We start from the raw sequence: 21118 nt of genomic DNA, 5'->3' as shown, positions 1-21118 counted from the left end.
GTAGCAAATCTCCATAGAAAACATCTCCTGTTTTCCAAACTAGAAAGGAATACACCACTTCATGCAGGACATACAGCAGCTGATGAGTACTGGAAGACTTGAGATTTTTTTTTTTGCTGAACAACCCCTTTACTGCAGCATTTTTAAATTTGTTAAAAAAAAAAAATCCTCAATTCCTCTATTAGCTCTGTTTTTTCCCTGGCAAGAAGGCTATTTTATTGGCTGCCCTGTTGAGAACAGAAGATATAGATACATTTATAGATCTATAGATATGGCTGTGGGGAGAGTGACTGAGCATGTGTGTCCACCAAGCACAGCTCATTAGGTGGACATGCACATTGCTATACACTATGACCACCAGATGGTGCTACAATAAGTACATTTCAAATCTTTCCCTGGACAGTTTGTAAACGGCAAATACTGTTGAGTTCTTACGACCTAAAACGGTGAACGGGATCAGACCCATTCAGGCAAAAGTCAGAAAACCATTTAAATATCAATGAAATAACTACAAGTGACAACAATGCTACCAGATATACAAGACTATAAGATGTACAAGCTTCTAAAAAGGGGGAGAAGTGGATAAAAAAGGAGAAGTGGATAAAAAAAGGTTCTCTAACAGAGACATCATCAACGCCATACTGATATCTCCACTCTAGACAATGCTCTGTGAGCTTACATCAGCAGTGGTTAGCTCACAGAGCATTGTCTAGAATGGATACAATTGTATCACTTCTCAGCTGAGAGCAGGACTGGCTATGTACAATATTGTTGTCTCTTTCACTGACAGCAGACTAATACCTTGACAACGTTAAAGTGTCACTGTCATTTAATTATTATTTTTTTTGCAGAGATCAATAGTACAGGTGATTTTAAGAAACTTTTTAATTGGGTTTATTAGCCGAAAAATGGGGTGGAGGGAGATGAGGCACCAAAACAGGACAACAAAGAGTTAATTTACAGCTACATCACTGGGCTATCCTCTCTGACCTCTGAACACCGGCTTTTTACACAGTTCCCGCTGTGTAATCCTTTGCTCTCTGCTGCCGACTAATCTCCCTCCTCCCTCTCCATAGGTTACACATGGCTCGACTGATGTAAAAGACTCAAGATTTCCTGATAATGAGCAGTGGATGAGAGAGAGGAGGGGGGGGGGGACCTGGGGAAAGTCTTTTTGAATGCAGATAATGGCATATTTGCCTAATAAACCCAATTACAAATTTTTTTCAAATCGCCTGGACTATTGATTTCTGCAAAAAAAAAAAAAAGAAATGACAGTGACACTTTAAGGGATGGTAGACTGTTACGTATATTAGACACTTGTCAGACTCATTTAGTATACACAGTAATAAAGCGTTATTCTGTTTCCCAGGTCCGGTCTATACACCGGCACTCACCCTTATCATGATTTCTCTCTCCACGAAGGCATCCTCGGTAGTAAACATCTCGGACACGGGCCTTTCCTTCACCGGTTCTTTTTTGACCCTTTCTTTCACACTGGTGAGGTCCGGCTCGGAGATGGAAGGCCCCAGTGAGGTTCCATTTATAGGTGCGGGGTCATTTCTAGACATGCAGAGAGTCTGAGATGGTCGGGAACTCATGGCCTTGGCTCTCGCTATGGCGGCCGATATACAGGATGGGTCGTGCCTTAAGGCTCCATTGCTGACACTTTTTCTTGGGCCGGGATATTCTGGCGGCGGCTTATTTGGTATACGAGCCAATGCGGCCTGCAGCTGGGCACTGTAGGGAACGCCCTGCATAAATGAGGTATGAGGCACGGGCTTGTGGGACTCTTCCTCCTCCTCACTCTCACTACTGTGGATCAGCATGGTGGCATCTGAAATGTTCTTCTTATGGTGGTACATTGGAAGCTGCTGGACCTCGTGAGCCTTCGGCATGGGTTCCTCAGCAGGCATCTGTTCTCTTAAGGTATTCCTCCGAGGTAACGGAGCGGCTAGTGACTTTAAGGCCATGGCTTCCATCCCACGGACCATGTGGCTCATAACTTCAAAACTATGGCGCTTATTGATCACCGGATGGTGCTTATGGGGCTTTAATGGTTCGCTGACCTCCTGAAGAGACTGCCGAACGACGGGGGAGCTATCCTCTTGGAAAGTTTTCACCGATTGTTGAACTTTTCTGGCTACTAGATCAGGGCTACTACTGCTAACGCGTTTATGTCTATGGCTCGCCAGGTCGGGGGTGCTACTGGCCGGTCGGGGTGGTGGGTAAGGAGGCGGAGGTCTAGACAAGAAGTTCCTAAACATGTGGGCAGCACTAAAAGTCTGTGGCGGCACGTTGGCCAACTCTGGGGTGCTGACGGTATGGGAAATCGACTTGCTGTTAGCAGGGCTCTTAGTCGCCTGGCCAGATGGCATTTGCTCAGGGGGGTTGATGGGTTTGTTACCAAAATGAGACTGAGCGGCATAGGCAGACTGAGACACTATGTACGGAGGCCGGTCCTGAATTTCCGGCTGACTGTACACCAGGTTCTCCCGATGCCTGTAGGCATGCGTATTCCCAATGTTGAGGTTTCGTAAAGACTGGCTCTGACAGTCCGGGGGGTGAATACTTCTGTTCATCTGTCTCATTACAGTGTCATAGTCCGGAGTCTGCCGGTAGGAAGGTACAATGATGGCGCTGTGTCTGCATTTGGGGATGTAGTCCGACCTCATGATGTCATTGCCGGTGATGCTGAGGTTAGAGGACATGGGGGAGGCCTGGATGAAGTTCTGGGAGTGGTTTAGAGAGTTCATACTTTGGGCACTTGAAACGCTACCATTCGGTACAGTCCCATTCGGGATGTTATAGTCGATATATCTGTCCAAGCTGTTCTGGGATCTGAAGTTAAATGCATCCTCACCCATATGGAAAATGCTGTCTGTAAAGGGAAAGATTATTAGGGTTAATAAATAATAAAATTAATATTTATTTATAACCGATTACACAGGGTTAATAGCCAAAATATTCAGGAAGAGATGGAATCATGTGAAAGCTTAAAAGAGGTTATACCAACATTAAAGGGAATGTTTCACCTAGATTTTCTTTTCCTGACTAGAATCCAATATGAAAACTTGTTCTTTTATTTTAATCTGTTTCTATTTTCTTTTAATCTGTTTCTTTTTTCTTTTATTTCACTTTTTGTATATTGTTATGGGGGGCGGCCATCTTGCCTGAGCGGTTTTTAACAGCATTTAGTGATATGCTTTACAGCAAGACTCAAGGACATAGACGACAATAGACAGAGTCTGTCCCCTTGAGCTGAATGTGAAACATTACTGAGCGCGCTCTGTGACCTGTGAAGAGGTCATTCCACAGGGAGCGGCTATTGTCTCCTCTATCTACTGGTGTCACATGACGCTGCAATGCTGTACAGATCACTTTACAGCAGCCTCCTCTTATCACCACAGACACAACAGGAAGTCTCAGCTTAGTTTTAGCCCCAGTGGTGAGAATGAGAACTGCAAGATATCAAGATTATTTTATAATCTAGATAAGAAAATGGAAAATTAGAATAAAACATTACCAAAATTTCTTTTAAAAAAATATGTTTAACATAAAACACAGTATTTAAATAATGAGTAATTTTTTAATGGCACATTCCCTTTAAAGGTTATCACCTATACACAGGATAACTAGCTGATCTGTGGCGGCTGGCCACTGGAACCCCTAAGATCTGGAGTGTTGAGGTTCCTTGGGCCCCGACTGAATGAAGTGGCAGTGCACATGTGCCACCACCATTCCGTTCCTTCTCTATAGGACCGTGTTGTACTCTATCTTTGGAAATTTTGGAGGCAAAGCATGCTCAATTCATTCTAAAAAAAAATAAGCTAGTTATAACCTACTTTGTAGATAGGTGATCACTTTAAATGACTTAAAGATACAGAAGTCAAGGTACAACAGTGTACAGCACTGTAGTCCTCATCCACATATCGTCCATACAAAAGTATGATGCATCTATAGGGTGTATGACTATCATGAATGTGGAGTGTTACTGGTAGGTCAGGGGTATGGAGGTACAGGCCTAGGCAAGAAGACCACCCGAATTTGTGTTTAAGGCATGGATCGTCTATATCAGGGATAGGGAACACTCAAACTACAATTCCCATCATTCCCAGACAGCCAAAGACAGCATTTTGGCTGTCCAGGCATGATGGGGATTGTAGTTTTGCAGCAGCCTAGAGTGTCAAAGGTTCCTCATCCCTGATCTATATCATGGCCCATCTATTAGGTGGCCAAATATAGATGAACCACTAGACAAGACCTTTATGTAGATAATACAGCATGGCTCAGACAGAACCTACCTTCAGACATGAAAGCGTCGCCCCCCTGCATGTGCCTGGAAGCCATCACAGATGACTGCGGCCGGGACTGGTCACACCCGAAAAGAGAAGAGGAATACTTTATTAGTCTAAAAGAGTTTTAGAACCTGTCATCTTCCATTCACACCCAGTGTCCTGAAATATGACGAATCACCCCAAATGATGGACACCATGACTGCACGACATGGCTGGTGTGAGCATGACGGCATAAGGACAGCGAGGCTAAAAGATATTGACGGACTGTGCGGCCAGCGGGGGATTACACCGCACTGCTGTGGTCTTTTCCCGGCTACATCTTCTTCTCAGAGCAGGTGTCAGCAGTGAGACCCACTCTAATCGATAACTTTCAACATGTCATGTCAGTGACAGGTAGGGGGGAACTATCAGCAGGTTAGACAAATCTAACCTGCTGATATATCCCTACTGGATGGTATGTCTCTTACCTTCATCCTCGGCACCATTACCGTGCAGTTAGAAGTTTGCTCCAGGGTCTGGTAAGACCGCTGCTCTCCTCCTCCTGCACTGGACTGCTGGTTGTATAAAGTGTATTGAGGAGTTCCTGCACAGTGACGTGCGGGAGCACCTCTTTGGCTGCCACCCACTGGTTTAGAGTGGAAATTCCCGTCATTATGACCCCGCTCCTGTAACCTTGGTGTCCGAACCCCTCGATCTCCCCTGATTTTGTCCGGATTCCGAACAATATACGAGTACCGAACAAAACTTTGGGGTGAAATTTCCTATGAATACCAAAGTGTTCGAACAGCGATGTGTTCAGAAACCGAATAACTGTACTTCCTATAAGCTCTACATATAAAAGAGAACTCCAACTTAAAATATAGAAATTTAAGTAATTACACACCATGGAAGATCGCCCCCAAGTGGAATGTCGGCGAACTGCAGGCGGTGTATTGTGTGTCCTGTAAAACATAAGTAAATGACGGGTTATAAAAGGTAAAAGGAAAAACTAAAACATTTCCAACACACAATATTATAGTGATGGGTTCAGGAAGCTAAGGATATAGAGGGCTATATGATGTAGTCCACTACACAAAGAGGCCACTTAGGTCACTCCCGGCCTGCTGACCAATCATGGGTCACTACAGTCTGTTCCTGATGGGATGATGATTGGTCCTATGTGTACAATGATAACCACAATTAAGGTGTTCCTGTCACTTTAAAAAACTGTTGACTTGTCATGGTTAGGATCTGGGTGTTCAGATCTCCCCTGATTTTTACATACAACCTTAAGAGGTGCTTCCTTTTAGATCTCCATTAGATCTCTTTAGGTCTCCATTGTAATTCTAAGGATCCTCTCTCCTGGCAGCACAGAGACGCGCTCAGCTGCATTACTTCTCCCTTCTAAGGATCAACAGGGGGGTTGAACCCAACTGATCAAAACTTTTGACATGTCAAAAGTTTTTTTAAATTAATGGGGGAGCAGGGTTCGGACCCAAGGAGCCCCAGTCTAACATTTAACAGGCCTATTCTATCCTGGTGATCACTTACTCCGTGCAGATATTATGGTCTTTGTAGAATTTCATCCGCGCGGCAAACAGCCGGGATATATATTTACTGTTTTCAATGTCGTCCTGTTGAAAGGGAACAAAGAGGCACGCGTCATCACATCCGAAGGGTTTATATAAGGGACACAATGGAACCCTATTAAATTACACCAAAGCATAGAAACATAGGCACAAAAGCTGAGCCCGCTCCTACAGAGGATCTGACAGCTCTCCTGATCGCTCTCTGCTGGTGTGGTCCATGTGTACATACATTACATTACTTATCCTGTACTGATCCTGTATTATACTCCAGAGCTGCACTCATTATTCTGCTGGTGAGGTCACTGTGTACATACATTACTGATCCTGTGTTACATCCTGTATCAGGGTGGGTTCACACTACGGAAGTGACATGTCACTTCTTTCGGCCGATAGCGGAATACGCCGGCCCATAGAATGGTGTCTATGGAGCCGGCGGAAAGGCGACGGAATTCCGTGGATATTATCAGCGAGAATTCCGTAGTATGGACCCACCCTTATACTGCAGAGCTGCACTCACTATTCTGCTGGTGAGGTCACTGCGTACATACATTACATTACTGATCCTGAGTTACATCCTGTATTATACTCCGGAGCTGCACTCACTATTCTGCTGGTGGGGTCAGTATGTACATACATTACATTACTTATCCTGTACTGATCCTGAGTTACATCCAGAAACAGTACCACTCCTGTCTTCAGGTTGTGTGTATTATTGCACCTGAGCTCCATTCATTTCAGTAGAACTGAGCTGCAAAAACAGACAAACTGAGGACAGGTGTGGCGCTGTTTATGGAGGAAAGTAGCCACGTTTTTCCTAATCCTGGACAATCCCTTTAAGTTACGGGGCTATTGGTAGCCAGAGCAGTGCAGTAAAGTTAGTGCTGTTTAGCGATGTACATTACAAAATGGGGTAAAAAAAAATAAAAAAAATACCCGGAATGTGAGGGTGTCGAGAGGAGATTACTCACGTACCGTGTGAAAAAGGACGCTCTCTTCCTTTCTGTTCAGCTCCAGCACAATGGCAGACTTGTTGTGTGTGATATTCCCAATGTCATTCCACCTGGAGACAAGATCTCAGGTTATAGCGCTGCCAAGACTCACATTCCGACATTCCGGAGTCACGCCAGCCATATCTCTACCCGTCCAGCCTCCAGCCTGGCAGGGCCCGCGGGACACATTACCAGCAGGATGCTTTCAGGAGCTATTCATCTCTGCGTGGCTGAAACCTATCTCTAGCGGACCATGTCAGGACACAGAAGCCCTCTATTCATCCACTTGCTGGGGGGAAGATTAGGCAGAAAAATACCCATGTTCTCGCCTGTATGCAGATAAAAGGACTGGTCAGGGGATGCTAGTGCTGCTCCCTGGGAACTTATTACATAGTCCATCTGCAGAATAATGGCCCATATTACTTTACATGGTGACATGGGGGATTGGCCGGGATGGATCCATCAGACCTCATCGAGAGAGATCCATACATGGCGGGGAACACGGCAAAGGAAGCGGCAATGAGGTGTAATGTGTCCCCTACCGGAAATTATAGAGATGTTAGGAGTCAGCGGGGAACGATCAGGCCATAGGAAAGCTATGGTTATTACATACAGGCGGTTACACTTGGGGGTCTGTTATACTATATGATACTCGGGGGGTCGTGATGAACGTTGTAACCATCAGCAATAAGCAAGAATAAAAATAATATAAGCAGCTGGTTTTATAGGAGCACAGAGAAGGGCTCTCCAGTTGTTGCTTTCGGCTGGCAGGGCAGGCCGGGACATCTGCAGAGCCAGAGGCTGGGGACCATTGTGAGGGTAGGTAAAGATAATGTTGTGCATTTTATTTTTAGTCCTAGAGACACGTCAACCTTTTTGATTAGTCAGGGTCTGATCGTTAGATGCAGCCAGGAGAAGCGCTCAGCTAGGCTCTTCACTCCCTGGCTTATGGCCTTTTCCATCTCATTGTAGCAGATGGACTCCATTGTAAGTCCCATCTCCTGCAGTGAGGCCCTGAGCACAGCAAACTGGGGGAGAGAAGCGCTCGGCTCCATCGAATGATCAGTGAGACATGAGGACATGTCATTCTTTTTTTTTTTTTAAGTGACAGAACCCAATTAAAAACAAATAATTCATATGATGTCTCACAAGGTGTATATACGTGTGTGTGTGTGTGTGTGTGTATGTATATATGTGTGTATGTGTGTGTCAGTGAATACATATGTATACGTGTGTATAAACGTACGTAGGTGGACAGAATGTGTAATAGGGTTATGGGGAGATTTATCAACCATGGTGTAAAGTGAAACTGGCTCAGTCGCCCCCGGCAACCAATCAGATTCCACCTTTCATTTTCCAAAGAGTCTGTAAGGAATGAAAGGTGGAATCTGATTGGTTGCTAGGGGCAACTGAGCCAGTCTCACTTTACACCATGTTTGATAAATCTTGCCCTATATGTCTATTACAGTGTGTAAATGGTGTCTATACTGTATACCAATTTTTGGAGAAAAACTCTCTCAATCAGTAGATGAGATAAGAGTGGTGGAGGTAATGGCGGCCTTGGGCTCCATTAGGTGTATGCAGATGCTTTCCTGCTGAATACACTGAGCATGTCCCCATTCCATAGCGCTGTATTCCCATACCATAGCGCTGTATTCCCATACCATAGCGCTGTATTCCCATACCATAGCGCTGTATTCCCATACCATAGCGCTGTACTCCCATACCATAGCGCTGTATTCCCATACCATAGCGCTGTATTCCCATACCATAGCGCTGTATTCCCATACCATAGCGCTGTATTCCCATACCATAGCGCTGTAGTACGGCCCAGCACTCCCGCTGCTTACCTGTAACATGCTGTGGATTTTCCATAACTGTCTCCAGCAAAAATCCCCATGAAGAAAATCCAGAGGTTGACGTCGTTGCCGTGACTGTCCTACAATCCCACAATACAGCACAAGCTCAGTTATACCGCGGTGAGGTGAGGGGGGTCATTGTCCTGTGCTTCCTAATGGTGTATAACAGGCAGTCCCTGCCTCCTCTCTGTATACTGATGGTATATAGTACATGGCCGAATCAATATCATAGAGATGAACTGGCTTTGTCCCAGCACAATTCAACTATTACACAGTTTAAGGAATGCAGGAAAAGTCATAAGGCATAACTCGATTTCCATGTGTAATAATATATACATATATCAACTTTAACATGGTTGTTATAGCATCAAAATGCATTAAAAGGGGCACTCTGGGGGGGGGGTCAACTGGTACTAGAAAGTTATATAGATTTGTAATTTACTTCTATTTAAAAATCTCCAGTTATCCAGTACTTATCAGCTGCTGTATGTCCTGTGCACTGTGTCAGACTGGAAAGAATACACCACTTCCTGCAGGACATACATCAGCTGATAAGTACTGGAAGGTTTGAGAGTTTTTTTTAAATATAACTAATTTATAAATTTGGATAAATTTCTAGCCCTAATAGGTTAAAAAAACATATATTCCCCCCCCCCCCAAGTACCCATTTTAATGCATTTTGCACAGGAAGACATGAGTTTTAACGTGATTAACTTGCGTAAATAAATAAATAAAAAATTCCTCTGGAATACCACTTTATGTTCTATCTGTCCCTCCAATTCTATTTTCCAATCCGATCAGACACCCAGCATTGAGGGATACAAGGTACGATGCCCAAAAGGATTCATGCATCAAACCCTCTTCTATCTAACATGATCCATACACAAGGTCCCCCAAGCCTCTGCAACTGGACCACCCAAAAAGACTCTTGACGTTTTGCTATACCTCGTTTTAGATCCATTGCAATTCATTGCAGATAGAGCTTGTTTAATAAAACAAAGCCACATAGTGCAATACAAGAAATGGCCTGTAGGTGTCAGCAGAGAGTCGCACAGTAGAATTACCTTTACATGGAAACACTCCTGCCCATATCCATCCAAATGTTCCACTTCTTTTATATAGAGAATTTCCGCTTCCTCCGGAGGCATCCCACTAGACAAACAGAACGGGGTCAGCTCATGAACTGAAGGCAATGGGACAAAAAGTCAACTTATTACGGTCACAATGTGAACTGCGCTTATGTCAAAACAGGACAGGTCGACACAAGAAACCCCATCACATAGGACCTTACTACATTATAACAAGAATGGGGAATCTGCCGCCCTCCAGCTGTAGCAAAAATACAACTCCCATCATCCTAAAGCTAAAACTGTCCAGCCATGATGGGAATTGTAGTTTTGCAACAGCTGGAGGGCCGAAGGTTCCCCATTTCTGCATTAGGATATTCAAAATGTCTATATAAATTCTTTTTTCTAACCAACAAAAAAGGAAATAAAATCCTGATCATTACCAAAGCGATCACACAATATTCTGCACAGTAAACAATATACTGCACAGCGATCCGTATAGACACTGAACCAGCAGGAGATTACCAGGACATGTGAGCTCAGAGCTGAGGAGACACTAAAGATGGCCGCACACTACCATACAGGGAATAAGATACTGCTGGCTTCCTATGACCGCGCTCATCTCATGCAGAAACAAAGGATTAAGCACCCTGCAATGCTTCACACCCCATCCTTCTTTCCTCTGACATTTTGCCAATAATTTTAATCAGTTAATACAGAATTGATAGACTTCCCCTTTAAAGGGGTAGTTCACCAAAGTTTTTTTCTTTCAAAACTAGTGTTAGAAAGTAGCATACATTTGTATTCTATTAAAGAATCTTCAGTCTTCTAGTACTTATCAGCTGCTGTATGTCCTGCAGGAAGTGGTGTATTCATTCCAGTCTGACACAGTGCTCTCTGCTGCCACCTCTGTCCATGTCAGGAACTGTCCAGTGCAGTAGCAAATCCCCATGGAAAACCTCTCCTGCTCTGGACAGTTCCTGACATGGACAGAGGTGGCAGCAGAGAGCACTGTGTCAGACTGGAAATAATACACCACTTCCTGCAGGACATACAGCAGCTGATAAGTACTGGATGACTGGAGATTTTTAATAGAAGTAAATTACTAATCTCTGTCACCTTCTGAGACCAGTTGATTTAAAAAAAAATTCTTTTGCAAACGACCCCTTTAAGGATCTAATAAGACGTTTTATGAATTCCAAACCAATAAACAACAACTATAAAATGACAGACCCCTTGTCTTACCTAAGAGCTTTATGTTCCAAGGCCACTTTGTGAAGTAAGTCTTCCAGCTGAGATTTGTCGTGGGTCCAGCCCTTTAAGGAAACAAAACCAGAGACTGTGATTTTTTTTTTTTTGCTAACTACCCCTTTAAATCTTGGGATAGACCCTTAAGGGTACAAACACACACACCGTATACGCAGCAGATATGCAGCAGATTTTATGGTACAGATTTGATGCTGTGTTCAGTTATTTAGATCTAATCTGCTGCGTATCTGCTGCGTATACGGTGTGTGTGTTTGTACCCTTAAAGGGATTATCCAGGTTTGGATTAAGTTGGCAGCTTCATTCCAAAAAACAGCAGCTCTCCTGTCCTCAGTTTGGGAGTGGGTTTCGTTGTTCAGTTCCATCGATGTAAATGGAGCTAAACTGCAATACCACACACAACCAGGGACAGGGGTGGCGCTGTTTATGTAAAAGTGGTTTCATCTATCACAAGTTGTATGGACTATTAAGGGAAGCCAGTACAAACCAGATTCCCAGAAAGCCCAGACCATCTGATGTATATGAGATATATAATGTCCCGAAATGACCAGATGACTATGATGGGGCTACACAAACAATAGATGATAGAGTGACGTCCATACTGGTGGCCCACGCAGGCCGACCTTGACTCCAAGGACATTCACATCACTTCATGCTTTCTCCGCTGTTCCAACCAAGGAGCACACCTCCGCATCCATAGCCTTGAATAGGTCTCTGAAGTTTTGCCAAGTATGGCTGACAGATTGAGCAATAAAACACACAAGGAATGTAACACGACAAGACCACAGTGTGACAGAAGGCTCCGGAGAAAAACAAGGCCCCAGGCCATGGGTATTGTGCTCAGCAGAGCTCCCCGGTCCTTCCCCTGAGGCCCTGCACACACTATTTGTTTCTGTCACACAAGTATGTAGAGGGAGAGGTATCCAGAGATAAGCGGAGGATACAAGTCTGTGCAGCTGCCACATACAGAACGCAACATGCCAAAGAAAGCAAAAAAACACTAGTGTAATCTATCCCCACCAGGAGAACTGATATATACAGCAAGAGTAATGGACCGTATAAGTCTACAAACACCATTTTAGGGCTTACATGGAGAATTTATCCACATGAAAGGCTGCAGAAAGTTATCTATCCTGTATACAACTCCAGAGCTGCACTCACTGCCCTGCTGGTGGGATCACTGTGTATATACATTACATTACTGATCCTGATTATATCCTGTTTTATACTCCAGAGCTGCACTCGCTATTCTGCTGGTGGGGTCACTGTGTACATACATTACATTACTGATCCTGAGTTACATCCTATAATATACTCCAGAGCTGCACTCACTATTCTGCTGGTGGGGTCACTGTGTACATACATTACATTACTGATCCTGAGTTACATCCTGTATTATACTCCAGAGCTGCACTCGCTATTCTGCTGGTGGGGTCACTGTGTACATACATTACATTACTGATCCTGATTATATCCTGTTTTATACTCCAGAGCTGCACTCGCTATTCTGCTGGTGGGATCACTGTGTACATACATTACATTACTGATCCTGAGTTACATCCTGTATTATACTCCAGAGCTGCACTCGCTATTCTGCTGGTGGGGTCACTGTGTACATACATTACATTACTGATCTGTACTGATCCTGATTATATCCTGTTTTATACTCCAGAGCTGCACTCACTGCCCTGCTGGTGGGATCACTGTGTATATACAATACATTACTGATCCTGAGTGACATCCTGTATTATACTCCAGAGCTGCACTCGCTATTCTGCTGGTGGGGTCACTGTGTATATACAATACATTACTGATCCTGAGTTACAGCCTGTATTATACTCCAGAGCTGCACTCACTATTCTGCTGGTGGAGTCACTGTGTACATACATTACATTACTGATCCTGAGTTACATCCTGTATTATACTCCAGAGCTGCACTCACTATTCTGCTGGTGGGGTCACTGTGTATATACACATTACATTACTGATCCTGTACTGATCCTGAGTTACATCCTGTATTATACTCCAGAGCTGCACTCACTATTCTGCTGGTGGGGTCACTGTGTATATACATTACATTACTGATCCTGTACTGATCCTGAGTTACACCCTGTATTATACTTCAGAGCTGCACTCACTATTCTGCTGGTGGGGTCACTGTGTACATACATTACATTACTGATGCTGAGTTACATCCTGAATCATACTCCAGAGCTGTACTCACTCTCCTGCATCTTGCACTATGCTGTGCTGGTTAATAATGCTTTCTAGGTCAGTAATCCACCAATAATACGGATCTGAGGATCTGTGACTTAGCTAAGACTGGCCTGCTAATCTGTGACTATCCAGATAACAGGACATGAACCATGACAGCCGGGTCGTTTGCTGTAGTAATCAGCAATATTTCACACATATACACTTTATTGGTGACATACTGAGCACGGACATGACTGTCATGGGGCCGACTGTGTGACCTAGAGAAAATACTTGTGTAAATGTGTCCCTTGTGTTATGTTCTTGTCAAATTAAGAGTACAACCATGTCTCATTTATGAGAAGAAAGTGGACAGAAGTACATTCAGTGACTATATTCAGCCCGTGTCCTGAACATATACACACAAAACAAGTATACATTCAGGAAAGGAGAACATTTACTACTGTTTTGTGTAACCAGCTTCTATGCGGTCCTATGCATCTCCATGGTGACAGACTACAAATAAGCCCTGTGTAGTCTGATCTTATATCTACTCCCCTGTTCAACTTTTCTTACCAAGAGGAATGGAGTAAGACATGACTGCAGGACCAGACTACACAGAGCTTATTTGTAGTCTGTAACCATGGAAACACATAGGAGGGCATAGAAGCTGTCTACACAAAACCGTATGACGCTTTTTAAATCAACAATTTTTTATTTTAGATGTATTGGAGCAATAAAAAAGAAGGTTTAAATTAGCGCTGTCATTCACTAAAAAAACTATTTGGTACTCTTTAAAGGGAATGTGTCATCTAAATTTTCTTATACTGATTAGAGATAGATTGTAAAACTTGTTCTTTTCTTTTAATCTGGTTCTATTTTCTTACTTTACCTTTTGTACATTGTTATGGGGGTGGCCATATTGCCTGGGCTGTTTTTAACAGCATTTAGTGACCTGCTTTACAGCAAGACTCATGAACATAGAAGACAGTAGACGGAGTCTGTCCCCTTGAGGTGAATGTGAAACATTACTGAGCGCGCTCTGTGACCTGTGAAGAGGTCATTCTACAGGGAGCTGCTATTGTCACCTCTATTTACTGGTGTCACATGACGCTGCAATGCTGTACAGATCACTTTACAGCAGCCTCCTCTTATCACCACAGACACAAACAGGAAGTCTCAGCTTCGTTTTTGCCCCAGTGGTGAGAATGAGAACTACAAGATATCAGAATTATTTTATAATATAAATTAGAAAACCCCCCAAAAAATGTAAAAATATGTATAACATAAAAACACATTTTCTGATGACACATTCTCTTTAAATGTCCCTTTTAAGTCTAAGAGAGTCCTTAAAGAGTCCCGTCTGGCTTGTCACTGTAAACGATGCCCAATAAAGGAACAGAATATGAGGCTAATAACTCATGCAGATAACCATCCAGACGAGATCGGTGCACATACGCCACTAGGACAGTCCTGATCTTATCTGGCTCCGGTGGTTTCAGGATCTACAAAGCACGCGCACTTCATGCACCAATTGTTACAACACGTTTCACATTCTTCTGCATTTTTCTCTCTCACCCCAAACCATAGCATTCTGACACCAGAGATAACCCCTTTCAGCTGATCGCCCCCGGCTCCCAACACCTCCAGCGGAGCCTGGTCTAGTCAGATGCTTCCCCTGTGATCGGCACTGCACTAGTAGAATATACATGACTATTCACATGGATTTTGCCGTGGTTGGCACCGAGATTCTTGTGGCAGGTGAAGTGCATGTCCCCGTCTTGGTCACAGGCACATTGAGCAGAGAGAGAGAAGCACTCAGCCATGCGCTTCTCTCCTAGCCTGTTTTAGTGATCGGGTTGGCACTCACATCCTGACCAATGTACATTGTAATCCCTCCCTGCTGTTGCAGAACTACAATTCCTATAGGGTGCCTTTACACGTACTGTATCGCGGCGTATTTAACGCTGCGTTTTGGTGCGATTTTTACATGCGAGTTTTAATATTTACATGAAAATCATGTGAAAATCAAAACTCGCATGTAAAAATCGCACCAAACACGCAGCGATAAAAACGCAGCGTTAAATACGCAGCGATACGGTACGTGTGAAGCTACCCTAAAGCTTTAGCTTTCCAGGTATGATGAGAACTGTAGTTCTGCAACAGCTGGAGAGTTTGACACTTACACTAGAGATCCATTTCCAAAAGGAAAAAATGTTTTTAAAACAACTGGTCCAAAAAATTATACAGATTTGTAAATTATTTCTATTTAAAAATCTCCAGTCTTTCAGTACTTATCAGCTGCTCTATGTCCTGCAGAAAGTGGTGTACTATCTCCAGTCTGACACAGTGCTCTCTGCTGCCACCTCTGTCCATGTCAGGAACTGTCCAGAGTAACAGCAATCCTCATAAAAAAAAACAACTGGTGGCAGCAGAGAGCACTGGGTCAGACTGGACAGAATACATCACTTCCTGCAGGACATACAGCAGCTGATAAGTACTGGAAGACTTCAGTTTTTTAAATAAAGGTAAATTACAAACCTGCATAACTGACACCAGTTGATTTGGAAAAAAATATATTATACAGAATAATGATGATGATAATAATAATAATACATCTCTGGAATACCCCTTTAAAATCTGACAAGATAGTAGGAATAGAAGAGAGACATATTGTTGACATATATACTCATTGAGGAAAAATACTGTATAAGCAACATGGAAACGTACCGCAGGAAACAGCACGTACTCGCCAAGGAAGTCATGTGTCTCAAATGTAGTATAATCCTTAAATTCCGCTGCAAGAGAAAACAAGTCCCAGTTCATTATCACAAACATCAAACTATTTGCGAATGTAAAGTCACAGCGCAGGGCGAATATATACAGAATTATCCGACCCATTAACCCCACAAAGTGTTAAAGAGCCAGCACCCTAAAAAATAAACAGGGTTAGAACTCCTACTCAATGAGGTCGGTGACGGGGAGATATATCTGTGCTACACACGGTCTATTAAAGGGATTATCCATGCTTAGAAAAACATGTCCACCTTCTTCCAGGAACAGCACCACTCCTGTCCTCAGGTTATGTTTGGTATTACAACACAATTCACTTCAATGCAACTGGGCTGCAAACCTCCACACAACCTGAGGGCCAGGGTGGCGCTGTCTCTAAAGTGTTGTACATTTTTTCTTATTTACACAGTTTATTAGTCGGACTAGGATAGCAGCTCGTGTGATAGTCAGGTATAATACATCACCTAGACACAAGTTTAGGCAAAACAACCTACTAACTATAATGTAAATGGACATTACAGTGCAAGCAGAGGTTAAAGGGGTTCTCTTATACCATACTGCTTGATAGATGGGGGTCCAACTGCAGGGACCTTCAGTTTTCTCCATTCAACGCTATAAGCCTGATGAACATAGCAAAGTGTTTTCAAGCCCCCAGAGATGAATGGAGTGGCAACATCACTCCATTCAGCCAGAGGGAACGAGGACCCCCCGTTCATGTGATTGGTGGGATTAACTTCAGGGGGGTGATGGGTGTCCTTTGAGGGAAAAACCCGCTTTAAAGGGGAACTCCGGATAAGAAAGATTAACCCCGTTCAATCCCCACCTATAATCTCATCTTGTGTGTAACAGGTTTCTATTGGTCGGTTTGTCTGCAGCACACCCGGACTCACAACCTGAAGCTGCTGAAAATCCTTACTGCCCGCTCCACTTTGTCTCCACTCCTCTGTCCTCCCCCTTCCTTCTGAGACGGAGATCAAGTGATCTGACTTGCCAGGCAAGATGTAACACCTCATCTGTAACCCTGCCCACCATTATCATCACAAAGTGATCACTTGGTTAAGGGCGGGAAAACAACAGCCTTTCCCGAGTAGTATAGGGGAAAGAAGACACTGTTGTTTCATCTCTCACTAATTTGTGTAGATGTATTGATAGATAGGAGATAGATTGATAGATTTACTGTGCAAAGCAGACACAGATCAAGACAGTGGTGGGCAAATACTACAAGACGGGACGGGTACCCGGCAGTTGACTCTGAGGTGCAATGCATGCTGGGAGATGAAGTTCCCGACCCGGGTGCCATGGTGTAAGGCTGGCATCATTTATAGAAGATTGAATCTGGGACTAGGAGCAGCGTACACAAGTGGAAAAGGTGTAAAATAATCAGTGGGGTTTGGGTGAGCGCACTTATATGCTTTTGTGAAGTTTATTTTTTATGGGATTGCTGGAGTTTCCCTTTAAGGAACACCCAAAGGAGCGGAGCATGACACCAAGGTGAATCCTTGTCATATAGTTGTGTCATCCTCCACCCCCTCAGGCCCTGCACTATGTATAACACAGTATCAGCTTGCCCAGAGTTCGTTATACAAAAAGAGAAACATCCAAACGTATATAAAATAGACAAAAAGACTCTAAAAATAATGATGAGTATGGAGGAGCATTACCTTGCACAGCTAGCGCAGCTAGTCGTATGTACTGATCCATAGCACAGCGCAAACGGCCATCAAGAACATCTTTCCGTAACTGGAGGTAATACTGGTATCTGGAAGAAAGCACAAAAAGAAGAAGATGACTATTTCATTCATACCATTAGGGAAAGATATAGGAAAATAATGTGGAAGCTACAAAATCCTAGCAGCTAAGAAAGGAAGGGCTCTATAACCTGGGGCAATTATCATGCAAATTATCGTTATATTTCAGGCTTCAGGTTAACGATTAACGAATTAATCGTTAAAAATCACTTTGTCTAATAGGATCCTAAGAGTTCATGTTGCCAAGCAACCACCTCACTTCCTGTCTGGGTGACCACCTTGTGAGTACAGGCAGCTCTGCATACAGCAGTGGTCACAGGAGGAGCTGTCTATAGTACAAGGGTCAGTCTCCTCATAGAACGTGGACTTCTGTAGATCCTGCCCTCTGACGCCCAGTTATGTGTTGTGTACCCGGCGCAGAGGCTAAAGGGCCTTTTACACAGGCCAATTATCGGCAACAAGGGTTGCTAGAAACGCTCCTTCAGCCAATGTAAAAGTGACAGCGATTAGCTGAGAGTGGGATAATACCTGACCCTCGGCAGATCGCATCTTTTCTGCAAGCGGTAAAATTTATAGCTATCGGCCGAACGTCTCTCTGTGTAAATGGGAAATGTGTGAGTTATAGGAATACATTTACATGGCCGCACGAACAATACAGGGATCTTTCTTGGGCCCGGGCCACTCAATTTTTGGTGATTTCTCGCTGATCGGCACTCACTTGTGTTCCTGCACGACCCCATGTTGGCTGTGTAAGGACCCTTAGGCCGAGACCATACATAGAATTTGGGATAGTTTGGTCATTTACATCTAAGGACGGTGAAGCGATCTACAGGGTGGAGTAACAATCACTGTGGGATCTGTAAGGATGTGGTCGACCAACGTAGAATAAACATAATGGGGGAGATTTATCAAACATGGTGTAAAGTGAAACTGGCTCAGTTGCCCCTAGCAACCAATCAGATTCCACCTTTCATTTTCCAAAGAGTCTGTGAGGAATGAAAGGTGGAATCTGATTGGTTGCTAGGGACAACTGGGCCAGTCTCACTTTACACCATGTTTGATAAATCTCCCCCAATGACTACAGCGCTGTCCCTGTGTAAAGCGTGTATGGGGTGACGCATGCGTATAGATACTATAACAGAGAAGCAGCCGGGGTGGGACCTTTCATTGAAAATGTGTCTCATAAATGACTGCAGGAAAGACAGAAATATACCGCTATAACACTGACTGTACAGTATACATACCCGTACATACACAGGGTTAATATTATCATGCATTATGAATTTACATGTATACATTACTTATCCTGTACTGATCCTGAGTTACATCCTGTATTATACTCCAGAGCTGTAATCACTATTCTGCGTGCGGTGATCTCAGGATCAGTATGGGATAGGTAATGTGCGGTGAATGAACTGATGGCTGCGTTTCATCACACATTCGGCCCATCTGCTGGAAGCATGCGTGGAATCTGATACAGGCTGGTGCGCGCTCTGTGGGAGCTACCAGGAATGCTGGCATCAGGAGGGAGGTGGAGAGAGCAGCACCACACGCTCATCTATCTATACAGGATGGGAGCTCAGCAGGTCCCAATCCTCAACCAACTCAGATAGGTAACCAATAATATCACAAGACACTGAGCGCCAGGCATCTGGGATAGCTTCATCACTACACATCTCACACATACCCAGAGAGGGGTATTACTGGGCAGACCTGGAGGCTTGGCACCGGGGCACAGAGCTATGAGCAGAAAACAACCCTGGCTAATGCAGAGCCAGCTCCAAACCAAAGGTCTCCTATCATACTGGATGGTACAGTGGGAACACTGCTGTACAGTTATGTCAGGATACAACACAGTGACCCAAAAAGCAGAATAGTGAGTGCAGCTCTGAAGTATAAGGCCCCCTTCACACGTCAGGAAATGCGGACAGATTTCCGGACCCATAGACTTTCATTAAGCACGGACACCCTTCCGGATTTTTCCGTAAGGGTGTCCGTTCGGGAAAATAGATCCGGAAAAAATAGGACATGTCCTATTTTTGTCCAGAATTCTGGCCCGGACGCCCCCATAGCAGTCTATGGGAGCGCCCAAGCCCGGACGCTTTCCTGATGCGCATCAGGAAAGCGTCCGGACCTCCGGATGGCCTGTGGCTTGGGAGAGCGCAATCACCCCCGGACCAGTCCTCCTACACATCGGGACTCCACAGCCGCCCTGGTGATGCCTGATGCCGCCGGCTGACAGGACTCCTCACCCAGGATCCGCACCCCCTCATCCGATCCGCACCCCCCGGCCAGCCTGGTGATGCAGCCCTAAGAGCTCCCACCGCTGTACCCCCGCAACCGCAGCAGGTTCCCCCCCCGGTACTCACCACCTGCTGCTGCCGCCACCAGACTGCCGGGTAACCCTCCTCTCTACTACCCAGGATGGGCACTGGACGCCGGGACAGGTGAGATCACCCCCCCCTCTCCCCCAAACTAAAACTCCCATCATGTACGGCTAACAGGTCATGATGGGAGTTGTAGTTCTGCAACCTGTAGCCATCCAGGTTGCAGAACTACTACTCCCATCAAGCCCTGCTGACAGGTCTTGATGGGGGTTGTAGTTGTGGCCATCCAGGTTGCAGAACTACAACTCCCATCAAGACCTGTCAGAGGGGCATGATGGGAGTTGTATTTTTACAACCTGGATTGTCGCAGATGGCAAAACTACAACTCCCATCATGCCCTGCTGACAGGTCTTGATGGGAGTAGTAGTTCTACAACCCGTGGCCATCCAGGTTGCAGAACTACATCTCCAATCATTACCTGTCAGCAGGGCATGATGGGAGTTGTAGTTTTGCCATCTGTGACCATCCAGATTGCAGAAATACAACTCCCATTATGTCCTACTGACAGGTCATAAAGAGAGTTGTAGTTCTGCAACTGATTAGAGGATGACATATGGCATGAGGGGGACAGGGTGGCACAGCACATGAGGGGGACAGGGTGGCACGGCACATGAGGGGGACAGGGTGGCACGGCACATGAGGGGGACAGGGTGGCACGGCACATGAGGGGGACAGGGTGGCACGGCACATGAGGGGGACAGGGTGGCACGGCACATGAGGGGGACAGGGTGGCACGGCACATGAGGGGGACAGGGTGGCACGGCACATGAGGGGGACAGGGTGGCACGGCACATGAGGGGGACAGGGTGGCACGGCACATGAGGGGGACAGGGTGGCACGGCACATGAGGGGGACAGGGTGGCACGGCACATGAGGGGGACAGGGTGGCACGGCACATGAGGGGGACAGGGTGGCACGGCACATGAGGGGGACAGGGTGGCACGGCACAT

General features: G+C 44.9%; 1 protein-coding gene across 4 annotated transcripts in view; it reads right to left on the bottom strand.

The window, feature by feature from the left end:
- The window catches only part of PTPN14 (protein tyrosine phosphatase non-receptor type 14), a 103800-nt gene that overhangs the window by 8993 nt on the left and 73689 nt on the right, over positions 1-21118 (bottom strand). For all 4 annotated transcript variants that reach the window (XM_069954311.1, XM_069954310.1, XM_069954309.1 and 1 more), the window contains 10 exons: positions 17695-17792; positions 15971-16038; positions 11027-11097; positions 9779-9866; positions 8706-8794; positions 6839-6926; positions 5829-5911; positions 5182-5239; positions 4305-4371; positions 1398-2881 (listed from right to left, as the gene is read on the bottom strand). In XM_069954311.1, the coding sequence (XP_069810412.1) occupies positions 1398-2881; positions 4305-4371; positions 5182-5239; positions 5829-5911; positions 6839-6926; positions 8706-8794; positions 9779-9866; positions 11027-11097; positions 15971-16038; positions 17695-17792 (2194 nt within the window). The remainder of the gene's footprint in view (positions 1-1397; positions 2882-4304; positions 4372-5181; positions 5240-5828; positions 5912-6838; positions 6927-8705; positions 8795-9778; positions 9867-11026; positions 11098-15970; positions 16039-17694; positions 17793-21118) is intronic.

Source organism: Dendropsophus ebraccatus, chromosome 15 (assembly GCF_027789765.1).
Source record: "Dendropsophus ebraccatus isolate aDenEbr1 chromosome 15, aDenEbr1.pat, whole genome shotgun sequence".
NCBI lineage: Eukaryota > Metazoa > Chordata > Amphibia > Anura > Hylidae > Dendropsophus > Dendropsophus ebraccatus.
This window is presented reverse-complemented; position numbering and strand designations above follow the sequence as displayed.